Here is an 18,941-nt window from a genome sequence, read left to right on the forward strand (position 1 = left end):
GCTTCTTGCAGATTTTAAAGAATTCAGCGGAGTTGTTATTAGATGTCGCAGAGACGCGGGCTTGAATATGGGCTCTCTTCTTAGTGTGAACAAGGAGACGGTATTTCCTTTGGAGTAGGCGGCAGGCCAGTTTTGTCAGAGGATGAAAAAGAAGCCTGCCATTTCCTCTCAGCCACCCTACACTTGTGTTTAAAGGTAACTAGGTCAGAGTCGTACCAAGAGTTCCACTTGGCTTTGGGTTGCAAGCGGATCCTCATGACAGGGGCAAGAACATCAAGAGTGTCAGAGATAGAGGAGAAGAGCGTGGAAAGGGCTGTGTCAGGATGTGAGTCAGCCCAAGGTGGAAGAGGAGAGAAAGTGGTAGCGAAAGCCTCAACTGACATAGGCTTCATGGCATTGGATGACCGAGAAGGTAGGTGGAAGTACTGGAGTTGGCTTGGCCTGAGGTGTAGCGAGGGAGAGATGGGAGGAAAGGAGTAAGTGATCACTCCAGGAGAGAGGAATGGTCAGTGGGATAGAGAGGGGGAGGTCTCAAGAGATCAGAGCATACAGAGTGTGTCCTGCAGAGTGAGTCGGGCCAGAGGGGAGAATTGTAAGAGAGAGAGTCACAGAGGTCGCAAAAGAGCTCACATGAGGGACAGAAAGCATCCAGATAGATGTTGAAGTCTCCAAGAAGGAGGAGTTGAGTGGTCAAAGCCAGGAGGGAGGAGGAGAGGTCCTCCCACTCAGAGAACAAGGAACAGATCTGACCAGTTGGCCGATAGATAGCAGCCACGGTAAGAGAGTGGCCAGGAGAGAGAGAAAGTCTACAGACAAGGCATTCAAAAGAGGCATAGGCCTGCATTGGAATGAGTCAGGAATCCACTCCGGGAAGATCAGGGCTACACCCCCTCCGGACCGGGTGGATCTGGGTGTGGAGAGGATCTTGTAGTCATCAGGGAGGAGAGTGTCAAAGCTCGGGACAGAGCTGGCCGTGAACCATTTCTCCGTGAGACCGAGGACATTGAGGTCAAGTTCATTCAGGAGGCGGCAGATGTCAGAAGGGTGTTTGACAGCTGAGCGAGAATTGAGAGTGACAATATGGAGAAGGTTGCCATTCTCGAAGGACTTCCTGAGGTACGCCCTGCAGAGGTGTAGAGGAGCCCAATAGGGGGCAGAAGAGGAAGGAGGAGAGGGCAAGGTAGACAAGGAGGAGGCAGAGGGGAGGCAAGGGAGCCAAAGAAGGGAGAGAAGGGACCGCATGAGAAGAAAGGAAATTGATGAGGCGTGGGAAGCTTCTGTCAAAGAGGAGGAGGTTGGCCTGATGACCTTAGGCCATGATGGTGCCATTAAGGTAGACATTAATGATGACCTTAGAGGTGTGGAAGGGGTCCAGGAGTGCCTCCCAACGGGTGCCACCATTAATGGGTGAGGAAGAGAAAGGAGAGAGCAGAGAGACCATATGATGAGTCCAAAGGTCCAGCAAAGGAGAGATAAAGAGGATGTCGGTGAGGGTCTGTCTGGAGGAACCAGGGTTAGAGGCCAAGATATCCTTTTTGAACCTCTTCCTGCCAGACTTAGTAAGAAGGGCTCATAGTCAATGAAGAAACAGTTAGAAAAATTGGGAGGGACAGAGAGTACCATAGATGTTGTGGAGGAGGGGAAGAAAGGAGAGAGTAGCGGAGGGAGGGTGGGGTTAGACAGGATGTGGGGAAAAAGCAGGAAGAGGTAGCACAGGGTAGTCACTGGGCACAGCTAAATAAAAAAAAAAGCAACAATGTTACTAGCGGGTAAGTTCAAGACAGCAGCAAATGGCACAAATGGCTAAGTTCAAGAAAGCAGCAAAGATAGCAGCAGCTAAATTCAAGATAGCAGCAATGTTACTAACATCTACGATCAAGATAGCAGCAGATGTTACTAAGCGCAGTCCAGTCACAGGCCATAAGCGTGGGAAAAACAGTGAGATGGGGTGAAGGTGGAAAAATCAGGGGGTGTAGGGGTGTAGTCAGGGTACATCCAACATGATGAGTGTTCGTATGTGGGGCCGGGCGTCATTGTCTCAGACAGCTTGTATGCGTTTTCTTACCGTGGCATGATATATTTCTACTGGTATTATGGGCAGAGCCAACATGATAAGTGTTCATATGTGGGGGTGGAGATCATTGGTGCAGACAGCATGTATGTGATTTATTACCATGCCATGACATTTTCCGCTCTCGTTATGGCCAAATCCAACATTGATAAGTGCTTGTAAGTGTTCCAATTGGCATATATTGGGGCAGACTGAATGGATATGTTTTCTGATAGTGGCATGGCATTTCTACTGGCATCATGGACAAAGCCATCATGACGAATGTTCTTACCTGACCCTACTGGCCAGTGGCATGGCATTTTTCTGACAGTAGTATAGCATTTGTACTGGTACTATGGGCAAAACTAACATGATGAGTGTTCTTATGATTGAGGGATTCATTGGTGCAGGCAGCATAAACAAGTGTTCTTATCGATGGCATAGCATCTCTGGTGGTATTACAGGCAAAGCCGATATCATGAGTGTTCCTGTGTGTGGGTTGGCACTGGTGCATAGAGCATGCACATGTTTTTCCTACAGTGCATGGCATTTATTTCTGACAAAGCTAAAATGATGAGTGCTTTTACATGGTCATACTGGCCTATTGTGATGCCACCAGTATGGACAGTTATTTCGTACAGCGCAATGGAATCTTTCTATTGGCATTGTAATAGTGCATTGTAAATCCATATAAATTGTGGTCAACACCAACATAATGACAGTTCTTTTCTGAGGAGGGGATCACTGATGGCAAGCACCATGTACATGTTTTGTACAGTGAGAAAAGCAGTTTTACTTTCAATCAGTCAACTTTATTTCAGGCACATGCCCATAAAAGCATAATACAGAGCATATCAAACAGTTAAAAATGGGGATAGCGAAAAAGGAATACATATATTGCGTACTATAAAACATCCATAATCAGTGCCAATATACATCAAAAGACTAAAGTCAGTGTGGCAATGTGAACTCCAACGGCCGGTTCAATTCTTCATTTTTTGCCCAGGTTCTCTATGCCTTACTCAAATATCTGAAGACTGCAAATGTTGCCTCCTTTTGGCCTGTCATTTTACATAGGGTATACGCACCGGTTGAAGAACATGTCTGGTATTTGAAAAAGACAGGGTAAAGCCATCTTCTTCTCCATTCAGCATATGTCGGGCAAAACAAAAAAAAATGCTTATCAGATTCAACTTCTGTGGTGCAAAATGGTCAAAATCTTGAAGAGTCATGAGACCATTTGTGAGTTAACTGAGCAACGAACAAAAGGTTCAGTCAAACATTTATAAATAGCACCCTATTCGAGCTTGGAAACATATTGTTGAGATATGTTCCAGGGGCCATATCAGTCTTCAATTTTTGTATTTGTATTTTATTTGTATTTTATTAAGTGCCTTAAACCAAAGCTCTGTACATAGAATATGGAACAGTACAATATAAATGTATACACAATACAATCCAGAAAATAATCACTCAAGAATGTTGAAGTAGCTAAGATTTCAGGGAACCACGAAACAGAGAATAGACACATGTGGCAGGGTCTATTTTTGCAGGCAGCACATACATGTTTCCTTACCGTGGCATAGCATTTTTTAACTGGCATTATAGAAAACACCATGATGAGTGTTTTGTGGCCAAACTGGCCTACACTGGTACAGCCAGTATGCACATGTTTTCAGGAGTATGTTCTTATGTTAAGATACTGTATAGACCATGTATGGGCCCAGCCAGCATGAACATGTTATTTACACTGGTAGAACACTGGCATATATTGTGGGAAAAGGCATCATGAAAATGCATTGGGCAATGCTTGAAAAAATGGTCTTTTGCACTGTTAACTTGGAATTTATTGCTTTTTCATGTGTTATCCCACAAAACTGATTGTAAAATACATTACTTTTTTACAAAAATTGTTCTCTAAAATACACCATTTTAGCCCATTATTTAAAAAATGTACTCGGGGGCGAATCCCCTGAAACACGCTTGGTTGTTTCGGGCTCCCTTGCTAAACTCGGTCGCTCATGCATAGTCATAGGAAATGTTTCCACCCCTCCAAATAAAAAAATCACCAGTCAACACAGTGCAGGGGCTACTGGGTTCAGAAGCATCTTTTGTGATCAAAATGTCATGCCATTGGGTCAAAGGTCACATGATGTCACTGCTTGTGATGGTATCATTTTGCCAACTCATATTTTTGAGGCCTGAAATGTCCTACCACTTTTGTGTAAAAGAATGTTGGCAAATATAAAAGAGACAGAGGCTAATGCCAGATGCTTTTTCAATGAGTGGGGCTCACTTCTGAGACGGGAAAGTTATAATACATGCAGATAATTTGTGAGCTAAACTGATGTTGAGGGAATGAAATTCAGTTCACTTTGGGCATAATCTCTGGTGATGGATTGAGACTCATTCTCCTCGGTGGGGACAGTTTTAAGGACATGAAATTAATTTCTTTGCCTGTTTAGGAAGATGTGGAACTCATTTCTGCACAAGATGTCCTTCAAATGCTGCCACTAGATTATAGGTTAGACTGGTTTTGTAGTGAGTGTGACTTATGTACGGTTTTGTATAATGAGTGATCATTGCTGTATGATGCTTTCATTGAGGGGCTGCTTTACATTGAGCGTGATTCATTCATGTGAGAAACTGATTTCCAATGAGTTATGCGCAGCTCTTTGAGGGACAGCCTTGCAGCATGAGTAAAAACAATTTTCCATTGAATAAGACCCATTTCTGTCACTAGCTATGTGCCAGTGAGTGATACTCATCCCTGAAAGGTTATACTTCCCTTTGAGTGGCCTTACCCTTGTGAGGGACAGCACCCTGCTAGTACAGAGATGCTCCTTTTGTAGACTGCTTTCCAGCTAATGAGCCAGTTGGTTACTCACAGTTCCCTCCGCTAGATATTATTAAGTCTCATATATCACATTCCTGAGTCGGACTGCTTCCTAGGTCAGTAAATCGCACTTGTGATCAATGCTTCTTCTAATGAGTGAGCATTGTTTCATAGCTGAATTGTGCTGAGCGCAAATTGCTTGTTTACAGCAAACCTTCCTAGTACTCTTCCTATAGGTCCTTCTCATTACTCGCCTGCTTCTGCCTTTAAAGAAAGAGTCTTACTTTGCTCTGCTCTCCCCAAGTTCCCTCCTCTCCCAATTATGCCTCTTTATCAGGGCTCACTCAATGGATTCTCTCCCACCTTCACAACCTGCCCCAGATTTCTTCCCAATGCCTTTAGAGGAGGTTTTGGGGTTATTGGGGTTATTAGCCCTTTTCCTCACACCTTCCTTTCTTTTCTCTGTGCTTCAGTGTTGGCGGTTTAGCTGTGCCATTTCTGCATCTAACACCCCTTTCAGGTGCAACATTCTTTCCTGTTTAGAAATGCAGCCTTGTAGGACGGGGACACATATGTGAGTGCATCTTCATTCCAGTGAGTGGCAATCGTTTCTGGGTGAGAATACCCTCCAATAAGCAAAAATCATCACAGTGCAGGAATGTTTCACTATGGGTGTAAGAGATACATAAATGTGTAGGACTCATTTGAACTGAGTTAGAGCCATTTCCAACTGAGACGGATTTCCAATGAGTGAAACTCACTCATGTGTGAGTGAGATTTCATATGATGGAGATGTATTGTTGCACTGATGGCTGAGCCTCAGAGTTGTATTGTATTACATTTGTTGCACATATAAGTGACATCATTGATATTCTCTCTTCCTAGGTGTGCATATGCATCTGCTGTGAAAGTTCATACTTCCAATACCGGCCATGGGCCGCTTTTTGCATAGAGCGGCATCCCTTGTCTTTTGTTTAGGTGAGTATGCACTTCAGAACCCATATTTGTTGTTCATTTCGGGCCAGGAATAGCTTATTTTAACCAAGGTAGGTAGGATATTCTCTGGGAACAAATAGTCCAAATCTCCGTAATGCAATGTACAGTTAATAGGAGGATATCGCTCTACAGATTTTCACTAAAAAGAGCCGTTTTATAACAAACAGTAAACATCACAGACACTAATTTTGACATACATTTTTTACCTTTGTGATCCATGGTTCTGGTTTACTTCTTACGTAAAAATGTAATAATTTTTATTTTTTTATTTTTTCTAACAAATGCTCAAATTAGAAATGCTAGTTGTTTTTCTAACACAAATATGGCTGAGCATGTTTTTATCACTGCTTTTTCTTTTAACACAGTTACACATCAAAAATATGAGACTTTTTAAGAGTCCATTTCTTACACAAAAACAATGATTTTTTTCTTTTTCTAGCAAATAAACTTTGTTTGGATGGAATTTAATTTTTATTTCTATCAGATATAGCCAGTTACAAGGTTTCAACTTTTAACTGCAATAGAATAATGTATGTGTGCTTCTTTATCTATGAAGGTTATGTGTCAGAAAAACGTGCTGTTTATGTGTTCATCTTTATGTTTTAGAGGCAAAATAATATTTATTTTGAAACAAAAGATTTTTGTTTTTGCATTTTTATAAACCAAAAATACAGATGAGAAATACATTTTTTTGCTGTCTTTTTTGTTTTTTGGTGTCAAATTATAATGTCTTCAATTTTTAATAGAAAATCAAATTTGTGTCATGCCCAATGCAAATGTACACACACACACCATACACTTTTTTAATATGCAATTTTTCCATCATTTACTTTAAGTTTAATGTATCTACGCACTTCCAAAATTAATATTTTCCCAAGAAAATTCTTATAAGTAAAAGTGATATTTTCTACTTATTTTAGAAATTGGTAGAGAATTTCCCTCAACCCTAGTTGTGAAATCCCTTATGTTCAAAGGCTTTCTTTAAAACTATTCCACAGGCTGGCCATTACCGCTATTATGTTCACTGATTAGTGTGAAACTGTGAATCTGTGTTGATTACCACATGATTGGCACTCAGACATAACAAGCAATCCCCTGGCACTTCGGTCACTGAGAAGTTGTGGATTTGTAATGCGAAAGCAACAATGACAACAAACAAACAAAAGCAAAATAATCAGGACAGAATGAGCCACTGACACTTGACAAAGCTGTCTCTGGCCTGTTTGTTCTTAAAAAGAAATTGGCAGGAAAATGTACTGCATGTACAAAATGAGTCACAGTGATACCAACCCCTGTCACAAAATAGAGGTTTGCATGTGCATATTTTCTGTTGTAATTCAATGATTCAAAATGATGGAATGTGAATAGCATGTGAGCAGACGGTGCATTTTTGATTCTACTCCGTGTAGGAGCATTACATAGGTTGAGACTATTCTAGACACAGTAATATGCAGTGGCCCCCCACCAATGCTGTTCCTAACGGAACCTAGGTAGAAGAGTTGGATTAATGCCTTTGAATACCACACAACAGTAGTGTGCGCAACAAATTACAGTCCAGGGATTAACAGGTCTCCACTGTTACACTGCCCAAGTGCTTCAGGGCAGTAAAAATGTGAACATTTCCTAGAACTCTCGGATGATGAAGCAGAAAATGTCAATGAATTTTGAGAAATATGTAAAGAAATGAAACAAACATACCGAGAAGAGAACTAGTTGATACTGGAACGATATTACTTTAGAAAAATGTACAGCAAAAAGAAGAAAACATAGACCAGTATATCACAGCATTAAGAGGGCTGACACATTCAATCACATTTGGTGCCCTTACTGATGAAAGACTGAGAGACCAATTTATTTTGGAATGCTGTGATAGCAAGGTAAGAGACATACTCTGGCCAAGAGTTGACCCATCATTAGAAGAGGAACTCTGTGTGGTAGAAGAAAGAAGAAGTAGACCACACTGACTTATATGTAAAGACCTTGGAAGATAGAATAAAACAAGTGAATCTAAAAGATCAGGAAAGATCTTTGGAAGACCAACACTCGATACAAGCAATAAGCTGGGGAAATGAACAAAACTATAAAAGAGATTCAAACACATGGGATAGAGCTAATAAGGAAAAAGAAAGGAATCAGTATCAGGGCGAAATTCGGTGCAGAACAAAATTGCTATAGATGTGATAGTCCATCACACAGGGAGAGCAATACGAACTGTCCTGCCGTAAGCATAATATGCAGGAGGTGCAACATGAAGGGTCATTTTGCTAGAAGTAGCATAGATACAAATCGAATAAATTATATGGAGGAAAAGAGTGAGGATGTTTATAAGGAACTCAAGAGTATACATATGGTAAACAATGAGGAAGAAGATATGGACGGACCAACAGCTATGATACGAGTGAATGAGGCATCCATGACAATGATGATCAATTCCGGGGCGAAATATACTCTACTGCCAGAGAATATATGGATGGAGAAATTTGTCCATGAATATCTACATGAAGTAGACATCAAACCAGTTGCATATGGAGGAGTTTATATTGATTTGATTGGATGGTGCCAGTTGGAATTGCAACAGCAACTGGAAAAGTATATGCATGAAAAAGAGGGACACTGCTTGTTCTCAGTTGGTTACATCAGATGAAACGAAGTGACATTGGATCGCAATGCACAGGAGTCAGTGTGCATGCCATGAGGAGAAGATGGATATTATATTTAAGAAGGAACTGGGGTGCATCAAGGGTTTTGTACACCAAATAGGACTACGATCAGGGTCTTGTAGCATACTGATAACAATGATAGAAGATTGTTAAAATACCAGACAGACATCCCATCAGCATGAAGAATCAAAACAACTAACTGCCTTTATTTCATCAGAGTGGCTGTTTCAGTTTGCAAGAATGCCATTTGGGTTAATACCTTCATCCTCTGTTTTTCAAAACATAATGTATAGGTTGTTCAAAAAGGATCTGGGTGTACTATTTTTCCAGGACGATATACTGATGTATGGAGACATGTAACAATAACATAATGAAATACTTAAGATGGTTTTAAGGAAATTAATCTCCACTGGTATGACATTGAGTGACAAGTTCAAGATAAGAAAAAGGGAGATAGAGTACTTAGGACAAGTGATTTCAGTGAACGTTGTTGACCCAAAGAAAGAGCGAATAGACACCATTGAAAAATCCCTGCAGCCAAACAATAAAGAACAAGTAAGATCCTTCCTGGGAATGGCTCAATGTTATTCAAAATTCTTTAAAAACTTTGCCAACTACACAGTAGCTGTAAGTCAACTACTAAAATCTGTGTGGCGTTCAAGTGAGATGAAGAATGCAAAAACAAATGTCATAACATAAAAGCAGCAATTGGAAGAGCATCAGCGTTAAGTAACTGCAAGTGCGGAAGATTAACAATAACATCCGACACTAGTCATGTATATCTGGGGGCTGTGTTAACCCAAGAAGAAAGAGAGATATAACATACAATAGCCTTTGCTTCAAGGCTATTAAAGAGCACAGAAAATGTTTGTACTATGATGGAAAAGGAAATGATGGCTAGAAACTGGGTAGTAGAGAAGTTTAGATCCTTTATTTGGGGCACCACATTTTAAGTTCACATGGGCCATAATCAGCTAAAGGAAATGATAACATTTAAAGCTTTAGAGAAGGTACCAAGAAGAATCAGAAGGCGGGTGACAGTGTACCAGGTTTGAAGAACTATACAGCAAAGTGTTTGTCGAGGTTGACTGATAAAGAAGAACCAGAAGAGGAAACAAAACTAGAACACGTCTGATCTACAATGGGTCAACAATCCCTAAGACTGAATGAGATGAAACTATGGAAAAAGATGAAACGCTAACAAAAGTGATAAACTGGGTTAAAGAAAACAAAATATGTAAAAACAAACTTAAGTATATAGGAATAGACTCTCTATCGCAAATCAATGATGAACTGTATGTGGAAAGGTATATACTAATGAGAGAAGACAGAATAATTCCACCAAAAAACATCAAGGCACGCATCATAAACGTAGGACATAAAGGTCCCCAGGGAATAACAAATACCAAGCAGTGACTCTGGAGTGAGTACTGGTGGCCTGGTTATGATGTGCAAATAGAAAGGACTGTGAGAGAATGTATGTTATGTGAAAGTAGTGATAAGGTGTGTAGGAAAAAGAGAGGCCTTTTCAATTTGACTCCTGGTTGATGCTGCCACCTGGAAGGGGCTGAAACCAATTCTATAGGAGCAAAGGGCTGTGAGTGTCATGCTTTCTCCTCAGGATGATTTCCTGATGACCTGGGGCTTTGGCGTGGGAGTGTTGGGTGTCAGATAATTGATGACTGCAGGATGCATGCATCAGATGCATCTTGACACACCTGATTGGCAGCGCCAGCTGCATAGTTACAGAGCTTTCAACCATTGTGCCTTTGATGGTACTCATTGGCATGTTTGGCCCAGAATACTGTTTGGTTATGGAAGAAGTTTGGTTTTGTTTCCATTATGGGATGTCTTGTAGTTTTTCATCTTTCTAACATTAATGGGAACATCTATGTGTTTCCTACTCTTCATGTTGTTGTAAGATGACTGGCGTCGCTGATGACCACTTTCTATCACAAAACTGCAGCAATTTATTTAAAGATCTGCTAATGGAATAGAGGTTTGTGATAACTCTTGTTGACTTCGGTGTAGCTGTGAGACATCTTGTCACTCGGCTCTTAAATTGCAATCTATAAGGCTTCAGTCTGACTTCATCCATGATCCAGTTTTTTTGCTTTTGGGGCTTTGTCCCACAATGACATTCCTTTGTTGTGGACATTTTGTTTATGTCTGGTGTATTCCGAGCCCACAGGGTAGCTATGGGGAGGGTGGATTTTCCTTTTCTCATGACTGAGAAAGAGACGCAAGAATCTGATAGGCTATGATGTCAACAGATTCTGATTTGTAGTTTAAGCAATTGTAGGAGGTTTTATCAGCAGTCCAAAGTGTTAAGATTGAGAACTTGCATTTTAGAGCCACGTACCCCCTTCTGTTTTGGGAGAATTAGGGTAGACCTGAAACTCCCTCCAGTACCAAGTTCGGTGGAGAACCATACAGTTTAAAGACTTTATTGATGTTGCTTAGCCCAGTTCATGTTCAAGGTCTGTCAATTTGTTTCCGTTCAGGCAAATATGGATTGATGATTGGCAAGTCCAGCATCTGATTTGTTCTAGGCTATGCATGTGCTGGTACTTTCTATCTTTGATTTTGATTATTATATGGCCTTCATGTAAAGATTTCACTAGATGGTTGATAAGTTAGATGCTGAATCTTCAGCTGACAAAGCCTTTGGCGTATCTGTTTCTCTGATACGGCTTACTGTGAATGAAAGTGACTCTACGACACACTCCAATTCTTCCAGCTTGAAGGACCCATTGCAGATTAGTTCAATCCATGACCCGCTGAGATGGAGAGGAAGCACCATAGATGGCTCGGGCTGCATTTGTATTGTGGGAAAAAGAGCCCCCTTGTTAAGAAATGTTCTGTTCATCCTGTTAGGTTGCCTAGAAACAAGAAGAAGAGTTGACCTGCAGTGATGTTTATGAATGCAGGTTCATGAGACAACAACGTTAGTAGAGTTTGGAGCCTAGATGACATACATAGATCAAACCTGAGCTAAGCAACTAGGAGTTCCTTTGGTTGCCACATTTCTGGTGGAGTGTAGCAATGCTAAGGACGGAAGAGTTGTGGCATGTGGACCTATTGATTTAATGGGACAATGCCTTTGGGAATTTGGCTGGGAAACTATGAACACATTAGCTCATTGGATTGTTAACAGGACTTTTGTCAGAAGTTGACACCATGGCTGCCCCTCCCAATCCTCCATTGTTTCAGTGTCTGTTGTCTGCTGCCGTAGTAGGCTTTAGAGAGGGATTGTGTTCCAGTATGAAGCTCAGTAGGGATAGCACAAAAATGTACTGGGTGGATTCGGCCCTGCGTGACTTTACTCAGAGAAGGGTGGCTCCAACCAGAGAAGGTCGGATTGAGAGGAAATGGCACAAAATCACACTTGCTCTAGCCACTCTATAAGCCTCCACTGTGTGCATGTGTGAGTCCCAAAGTACAGGTTGTAGCGATGGAGAAGGAATATGCTTCTTGCTGAGCTTCTGCTCTGTACAGCGCGTCTGCAATGTGTGAGCATAGGTAGGTGCATAAACTAATATCTGAAATGGTCATGCCATTTTAATATTTTGCAGTGGACTGTGACGGGTGCTAATGGCCCTTACAATCAATGTGCTCTTGGGTTCTTCAGAGGCTGATACCTCATGTAACCAGTTGTTAGTTACGACCTGTTGCAGCCGATAGGACCTATAACCCAGGCTGTAACACATAACTAGAAACTGCTTTGGACGTAAGTTTTATTTTGATGGTTCAGACATCTATAGCTAGCAGGCTCCTTACTTATGTTCTTGTTTATTTTTTGTATAGCGTGTGCATGGGCCAAAAGCCTCTTGGCGCTAGATACAGAAGCAGCGGACTTGGTGTAGGATCAATAGGGAGATTAGAAAGAGAATTAGTAAGGGTATTTGTAAAGGGCAGCCACATCTTCACAGCTTGATGAAAATATAGATGTGCAGAAATACAACAAATGCGGAGGGGGAGTCTGTTCCACAGCAGGGGTGCAAGAAGCGAGAAGACAAATCCACCTGTGTAGAACAAAATGCACTTTTTTTACATTGAAAATGAAATGTTAAGAGGGATTGTTCTGACGATTTATGTCTTAATCTTACAGGACTTTTATTCACATGGTATACAGCAGAAGCATTGGTGAGTATCTTCTGGATATTGTCCAAATAAGTAGGTATTGTAAGTTGATGCCTGGTGATGTGTTCCCGATGGGATCCTCTTAGGAAACTGGGGTCTAAAAAATGGGTTCATTATCTAATTCAAAATAATCTGTAATGTTCTGAAGGCAACTCAGTGAAGGCATCCAAAATATGTTTTTGGAGACTTTGGTTTTTCTATCAAGCAGTTTTTTCATGTTGCAAGTTCATGCCTTGTCCTTTTGCGTGAGGAAATGTGTACAGTGAAAATGCTCTCACTCATATTTCTCCTGTGTTAACATGTTTATTGCCTTTTCCTTGCAGTGTCCTGGCACAACAATAAATGGTAAGTGTGCATTTCAAAAATAATAATCCTCTTCATATTTTTTGTAACTCTTTGTCAAGGAAAACTGAATTGTGTTTTCATTTCTTTTTTTGATCTTTTCTCTAGAAACGAATATCTGCCAGGATGTGAACAGGTAGTTGGGAAAACAATGTTTTTTGTGTTTTCAAAAAGTATTTTATATATGTTTCAATGCCGATGCATGTGTTGAGAGGAATGATGAAAGTGAGTTTTTTGGGCAGATGCAAACGGGCATCAGTACCGTATTAGGACTTCAGAAGGGAGTGCCATCAGCCAAAACCTTTCCTTGTTTGAAATCCTTTAAATGAAATGCTTTCAACGTGAATTTCATGAATGCTGGGCTTGGATCAAGAGAGATAGTCATAATTTATGAATATCACAAGGGAGATGTGGAAATAAGACATGAATGAATTAATATAGATGTTTGGGAAATCTTGAACCATCAACGTGTAAATATATCATCATTTAATGTGTTCTGCTATATTTTCACAATTCTTGCATTCTTTGCACAATCCTAACGCTCTGTGAACTATATTTCTTCTCTTTACAGGAAGTTCTTTTGATTCTCTGGCAGATAGCTTTCTATTCACCACTCCCTGTGTTCATTTGACTATACCTTCTGTATCAGCATAAACATTATGGATGCAATAACTACTTCCTTGACAATCTGTGCTTCCAAATGTGCACAAATTCATCTTCTTTTTGGCAGTCCTTCTAATCTATTAGAAGCCTATTCAATGGGTGATTGCATGTCTCTTACTTCATTGAGTTCCTCTGCTCTCTTTGCAGGAAGATTTGTTTGGAAATTCCCTTCACTAGGTATTCCACTTTGGACACCTCTGTTATAGTCTCATGGTTTATATTATATGTGGATGATCTCATTTTCTTTGGCTGGCCAATTGCCTCCTTTGAGCACCCGCTCTCTTTAAATAGTCTCCACTATTTGAAGGACCTCTTTTGTATATGAGACTTATCCACATTATTTCTCTCCTTTGGAAACTCTGACTTACCTTCACATAGTCACCCATTTTTACAGTTTCCATCATTTCCATTATGGATTTTTTCTTTTGTTTTATAGTCAAGTTGTACCCCTTTGTACACATCTCTAGGTGAATGGGCATGAACACGTTGTGTTAGGAGAGTTTTGCTTAAGAACATACATTTTAATACTACTGAACATAACTTTTGTGAAAGAAGTATAGAAACTGTAAAATCCATTGAAACCTGTGATGATAAGATTAAGATTCAAACACAAACAAACTGCAACATTTGATGGTTATCCACACCAGAGCATGGTATTTTATCAAAATTCATGCATGACATCAAATATCACATATTAAGACCGAAAATACGTATGAAATTACAAATATAATCTCTAACAACATTACATATGACATCACCAATCACACTATAAAGTCTTTGTCTCAAACAGTTGTATTCGTTGCAATCAATTCAAAGACCACTCTGCATATAAAAACTTGCTGGATTTGCCAATTCGGGCAGATCTTTTTGTGTTACAGACAAGCACAGATCATGCCTGAAGGAATGCAGGAGGTTGTGTTTCCTCCCTATGAAAATTGTTTAATGACAGAACCCTTCTTTGACGAATTGAGCGTACACAAATATACTTGCAAGAAGGCTTAGAATTACACATTTTCTAAAGAGTGGTACATTTATATAACATAACTTGAGCTATAGAAAAAGTACTTTAATACACAACCATCTCTTTCTCACACTCACCAGTGATTTCACTTGAATGATGTCCTAATTTAATATGGATTGACAGCATTACTCAAGTGACTGACCACATGATTCCTGGGAATTGAAGCATTCACGTGAACTGTGAATGTCAGCCAATGGCAAACCTAGAATATAAACGTGGCCCATTAGACTAATTTTCCTTCGAGCATTATAAATCAATAAATGATAGGTTATGCTATTTTAGAAATTCTGCATTTAATCACCACTTGAGTGGACTCAAAGTGCAATAATCTGTCTGGAAGTTGGCATCTTTTACCCCTGGCTGGGCTATTCAAATAATAGTATGTGGGGGTGAAAAAGGGAAAGGATGAAGCTGAGGGACAAAGAGGAAGGAGAACAATCAAATAGAGGGTTCACATGGAGTTTTTAAAGGCTAATGGAAGGATAGTGCTTGCATACATGTCAATCTAGTCAAAGTAGGTCCATGCAGAATATTAAGAAGGTACATTCTAAGGTGTCTGGGGGAGAAGGGAATATTCACTTGAGGGCAACTTCATAGAGGTAAATAGGTATTACTAAATGTAGTATGCTGCTCCTACATCCTACAAAAGAAACTCAGAACAGTAATTCCAACACTACCATGCTGTAGAGTCAGATAATGCGCAACTGGACTTTTCTGGAGTAGGGAAATGATCTCTCCACCTCTATCCAGGACCAAGCGCTAAAAGAGGCTGAAGCCCCAAGAGTGGGTGATAGTGCATTCAATTCACACAGAGAAGCAGGTCCTCCCCTTTCTCTTCCCTGTAAAAAACGAGAGCAAAAACTAGTTTTTCCATGGATCTCTTTTGACCTGATCTGGAAGTTTGGACTGTGCTTAAGATACCCACCTCTACTACCGGTGACCTTCTTTGAACTTGTGTAATTCTGGGATCCTGATGGTGAGCAAGCCAACCCAGAAGTAGCTGTCCCTACAATTCAGAAGTGGATCTAAAACAATGCATATTACTTTAGTAAAGGTTAAGTAAGATTCAAAAGTAAGTTCTAACAAGGCCAACTCTGGAAATGGCACATTCTCTCGTCTTAACCTCCATTTTCTATGTGTTACTGAAACTGACCAGTTAATACATCTATGCCGGCAGCTACAGCTTCCTCCCGCACTGCCTTGACCACCCAGGCCCCCACCCCACAGGCCATTGAGGGGGGTTAGGATTCTCTTCCATTCTTCCTTCGTACTCTCCCCGTCACCCTCTGACCTGCCTCAGTTCCCCTCATTTGAATACCAGTTTTCCTCTTTTACTCGACCTGCCTCTGTTGCTTTTATTCTTATTTATCGGCCGCCAATCCCTACAAATTCATTCTACGATTATCTTGATGGGGTTTTCTGTGCCTTTCTCCCATTCCAAGGCCCTCTCATTTGTCTCAGGGACTTTAATCTTAATTTTTCTTCTCTCGCTGCTCTCCCTTTCAATTCTATTCTCGATTCCTATCTTCTTTGTCCTATTGCTTCCCCAATCTAATGTATCAGGATGGATCTTCTCTAGATCCAATACTTTCCTCCACTCTCTCTGTTACCTCTGCATCTGCTCTCCCTGCGTATTCCTCAGACGACCATCTACTCTACTTTTCCATCATCCATCAGTCTCTACCTCCCTCCCAGTCTTCCTCTGCTTCCACCTTCCATCACTGTGATCTTTGCTCCTTCAACACTTCTTCTTTTGTTGACCCGTGTGCATGACTACATTGCTAGGTATGGAAATGCACCACAATCCTGGCAGGAGGCAACAATCTTATCTAAATTTAAGAAGGGAGCTCAGAAGCACCCAGGGAATTATAGGTCCATGTCCCTTCTGGATGCTATAGGTAAGGTGTATGCTAAAGTGCTGCTGACCCACCTCCAAAACTGGGCATCTGAGGGAGGCCACATTTACCATCTACAAGCTGGTTTTCAGGCTGGGATCAGCACTGTGGATCAGTGCCCCAGGTTAAGTGCAATCCTGGCTAAGTATGTTTCCTTACATCACTGCAGAATATACACAATATTTGTGGACAGGCACTGCATTTGACTGCATCTCACGTAGCAAACTATGGTCAGTTTTATGAAATAAGGGCGTCCCGGGGGAACCTTTTGGCCAATATTCAGTCCTTATACTCTGGTAACAGGGCATCAGTAAGGTGGGGAATGGTTGGGGAGACAGCAGAATCCTTTGTGGTAGAGAGGGGGGTTCACCAGGAGTGTGTGCTGGTCCCTCTCTTATTTTGCATATACATTAATGTAATCATCGAGGAACAGTTAGTCTGTAGCCTCGACCAACCAAGACTAGGAAGGGACGCGGTATTGTTATCAATTACAACTATAGGCCCGAGACATAACCTCTGGTCCTTTGTTGAGAAAAGTAAGCAACTTTCTATGGTGCTTATCTTTGAAAAGACTAAAGTGATGATATGTTATCTTATGTTATGTTACTTTGCATTTGTATAGCGCCTTATGTATCATTGGTATGATCTCAAGGCGCTGGTAGGTTGAACGCCCTCGGGAACCGTAGTTCAGGTCAATAGAGAGAGACAGAGAGAGAGAGAGAGAGAGAGAGAGAGAGAGTCATAAGGTGCGTGAGTGCACCGGATATGTGTGCAGCGTGTGTGGCACTTGCATGCGACCAAAAATCCAGCAAGAAAATTAAATTGAAGATCGTAAATGAAGGCTGTCTTTTGGAACAGGTGAGCTCATTTGATTATTTGGCCTTCAGGTTCTTGGAGGATCTTAACTTGTCGGATAACCTCACAAAGGCTGTTGAGACTTGAGAGAAATACAGTGGAGGAGTCCGCTGCTTCTATTTTAATCACAGCAGGGGTGCAGTCTCACCTGATATAAAATTGGATAAAACACAAGACTGACTCTTGCCTTTAGTACATCTCCCAACCAGTCAATATCGTCAAATATTGTGCCAAGTCCAATATTATTTTAATTGGGAGATGAGTGATAATTGATGAAAGATTCCTGGCATGTTGTAGAATATCATTCCTCTGTGCCTTCAGTAGGAGTTTTCCCAAAGAAACATTATCCTTAAAATTTGCATCAAGCCAAACATCAAAAAACGGACTACAGGCCATGTTTGTTAGATCACATTTTACAAAAGTTACTTAAATTACTTCTTTGTCTGTGGATCGGTTCAATGGGTCATCTATAATCCTTTGGTGGTAATGCAGTTTCTGGATTAGCCCATATTGACACCCATAAGGCCATCAGAGCTGAGTGAATCTCCGGCATTTTACATAAGGCATAACGAGTTCCAAACATATAGACTTTTTGCTGTTGATTCGAGTACCATAAGGAGACACTTCAGGAACAGGATCTAATGTACCAGCCCTTGCTGCAGTATAGTGCCATGCCCAGTGGTTTATCTTCATACATTTCCGACTGTCAAGTGGTAGCCCCTTTTCGGCATGCATAAAAATGTGTCATGCCACTGCTAATTTCGGGATTTCGGGCGGTTGTACGCTGCCTTTTTTCTAGAGTGGTTTATCCAGGTCAAATCAATTGATAATCTTAGATCTAGGTAGCCAAATTCCTGCATTTAGAAAATAGCGTATTCAATTTGCCTGGTTTTGTGAATCCTCCGGCATAAAAACTTATAAATCCTCTCAGAAGGATAGCTCAGGGGCAACGCACTCGTCTTGGAAGCAAGACGACGTCGAGCAACACAGATCCGATCCCAGAGTCTGCGCTTAGAAACCTCTGGGTATTAAGCGCGCTATAAATAACAAATTACAATTACAATTACAAATTTGCACAGGATTTCCCAAGATTAGGTTATACACTTAAATGGCATTAATTTCTGTGAGCTGTGACCAACCTTTGGCATGCCAAAGCAGTGCATGCGAATAAGTCTGCATCACCGGCATAAACGATTACAGGAGGACATTTCTCACCAAGCGTCTTGGCTCCCTGATTAAAGCGCCTCCTTACGCCCCGTTAATAGATAGGCTAACATTCACTCCTGTTGCACCTGCAAGAGGAATACAGAGAGTCACTCCTCTCCCTAATTAGCCCATACCCAACGGTGGCCTCGAGATCCTGGGGTTGTGGATGTATTCTAAGAGGTGTGCGCGACAGGCCCATGGTCTTCATTATCTCCCGGCCTACACTTCTATGAGCAGGTGCGAATGCTGTACTAGGAAACAGAAAGGACAGGCA

General features: G+C 41.1%; 1 protein-coding gene across 4 annotated transcripts in view; it reads left to right on the forward strand.

Moving 5' to 3' along the window:
* LOC138569359 (uncharacterized) overlaps positions 1 to 18,941 on the forward strand; it is a 1,262,132-nt gene that overhangs the window by 50,396 nt on the left and 1,192,795 nt on the right. For all 4 annotated transcript variants that reach the window (XM_069647272.1, XM_069647275.1, XM_069647274.1 and 1 more), the window contains 4 exons: positions 5,772 to 5,864; positions 12,654 to 12,688; positions 13,009 to 13,030; positions 13,136 to 13,163. In XM_069647272.1, coding sequence (XP_069503373.1) covers positions 5,819 to 5,864; positions 12,654 to 12,688; positions 13,009 to 13,030; positions 13,136 to 13,163 — 131 coding nt within the window. In that variant the 5' untranslated portion in view covers positions 5,772 to 5,818. The remainder of the gene's footprint in view (positions 1 to 5,771; positions 5,865 to 12,653; positions 12,689 to 13,008; positions 13,031 to 13,135; positions 13,164 to 18,941) is intronic.

Source organism: Ambystoma mexicanum, chromosome 2q (assembly GCF_040938575.1).
Source record: "Ambystoma mexicanum isolate Mex_15411 chromosome 2q, UKY_AmexF1_1, whole genome shotgun sequence".
Lineage (NCBI taxonomy): Eukaryota > Metazoa > Chordata > Amphibia > Caudata > Ambystomatidae > Ambystoma > Ambystoma mexicanum.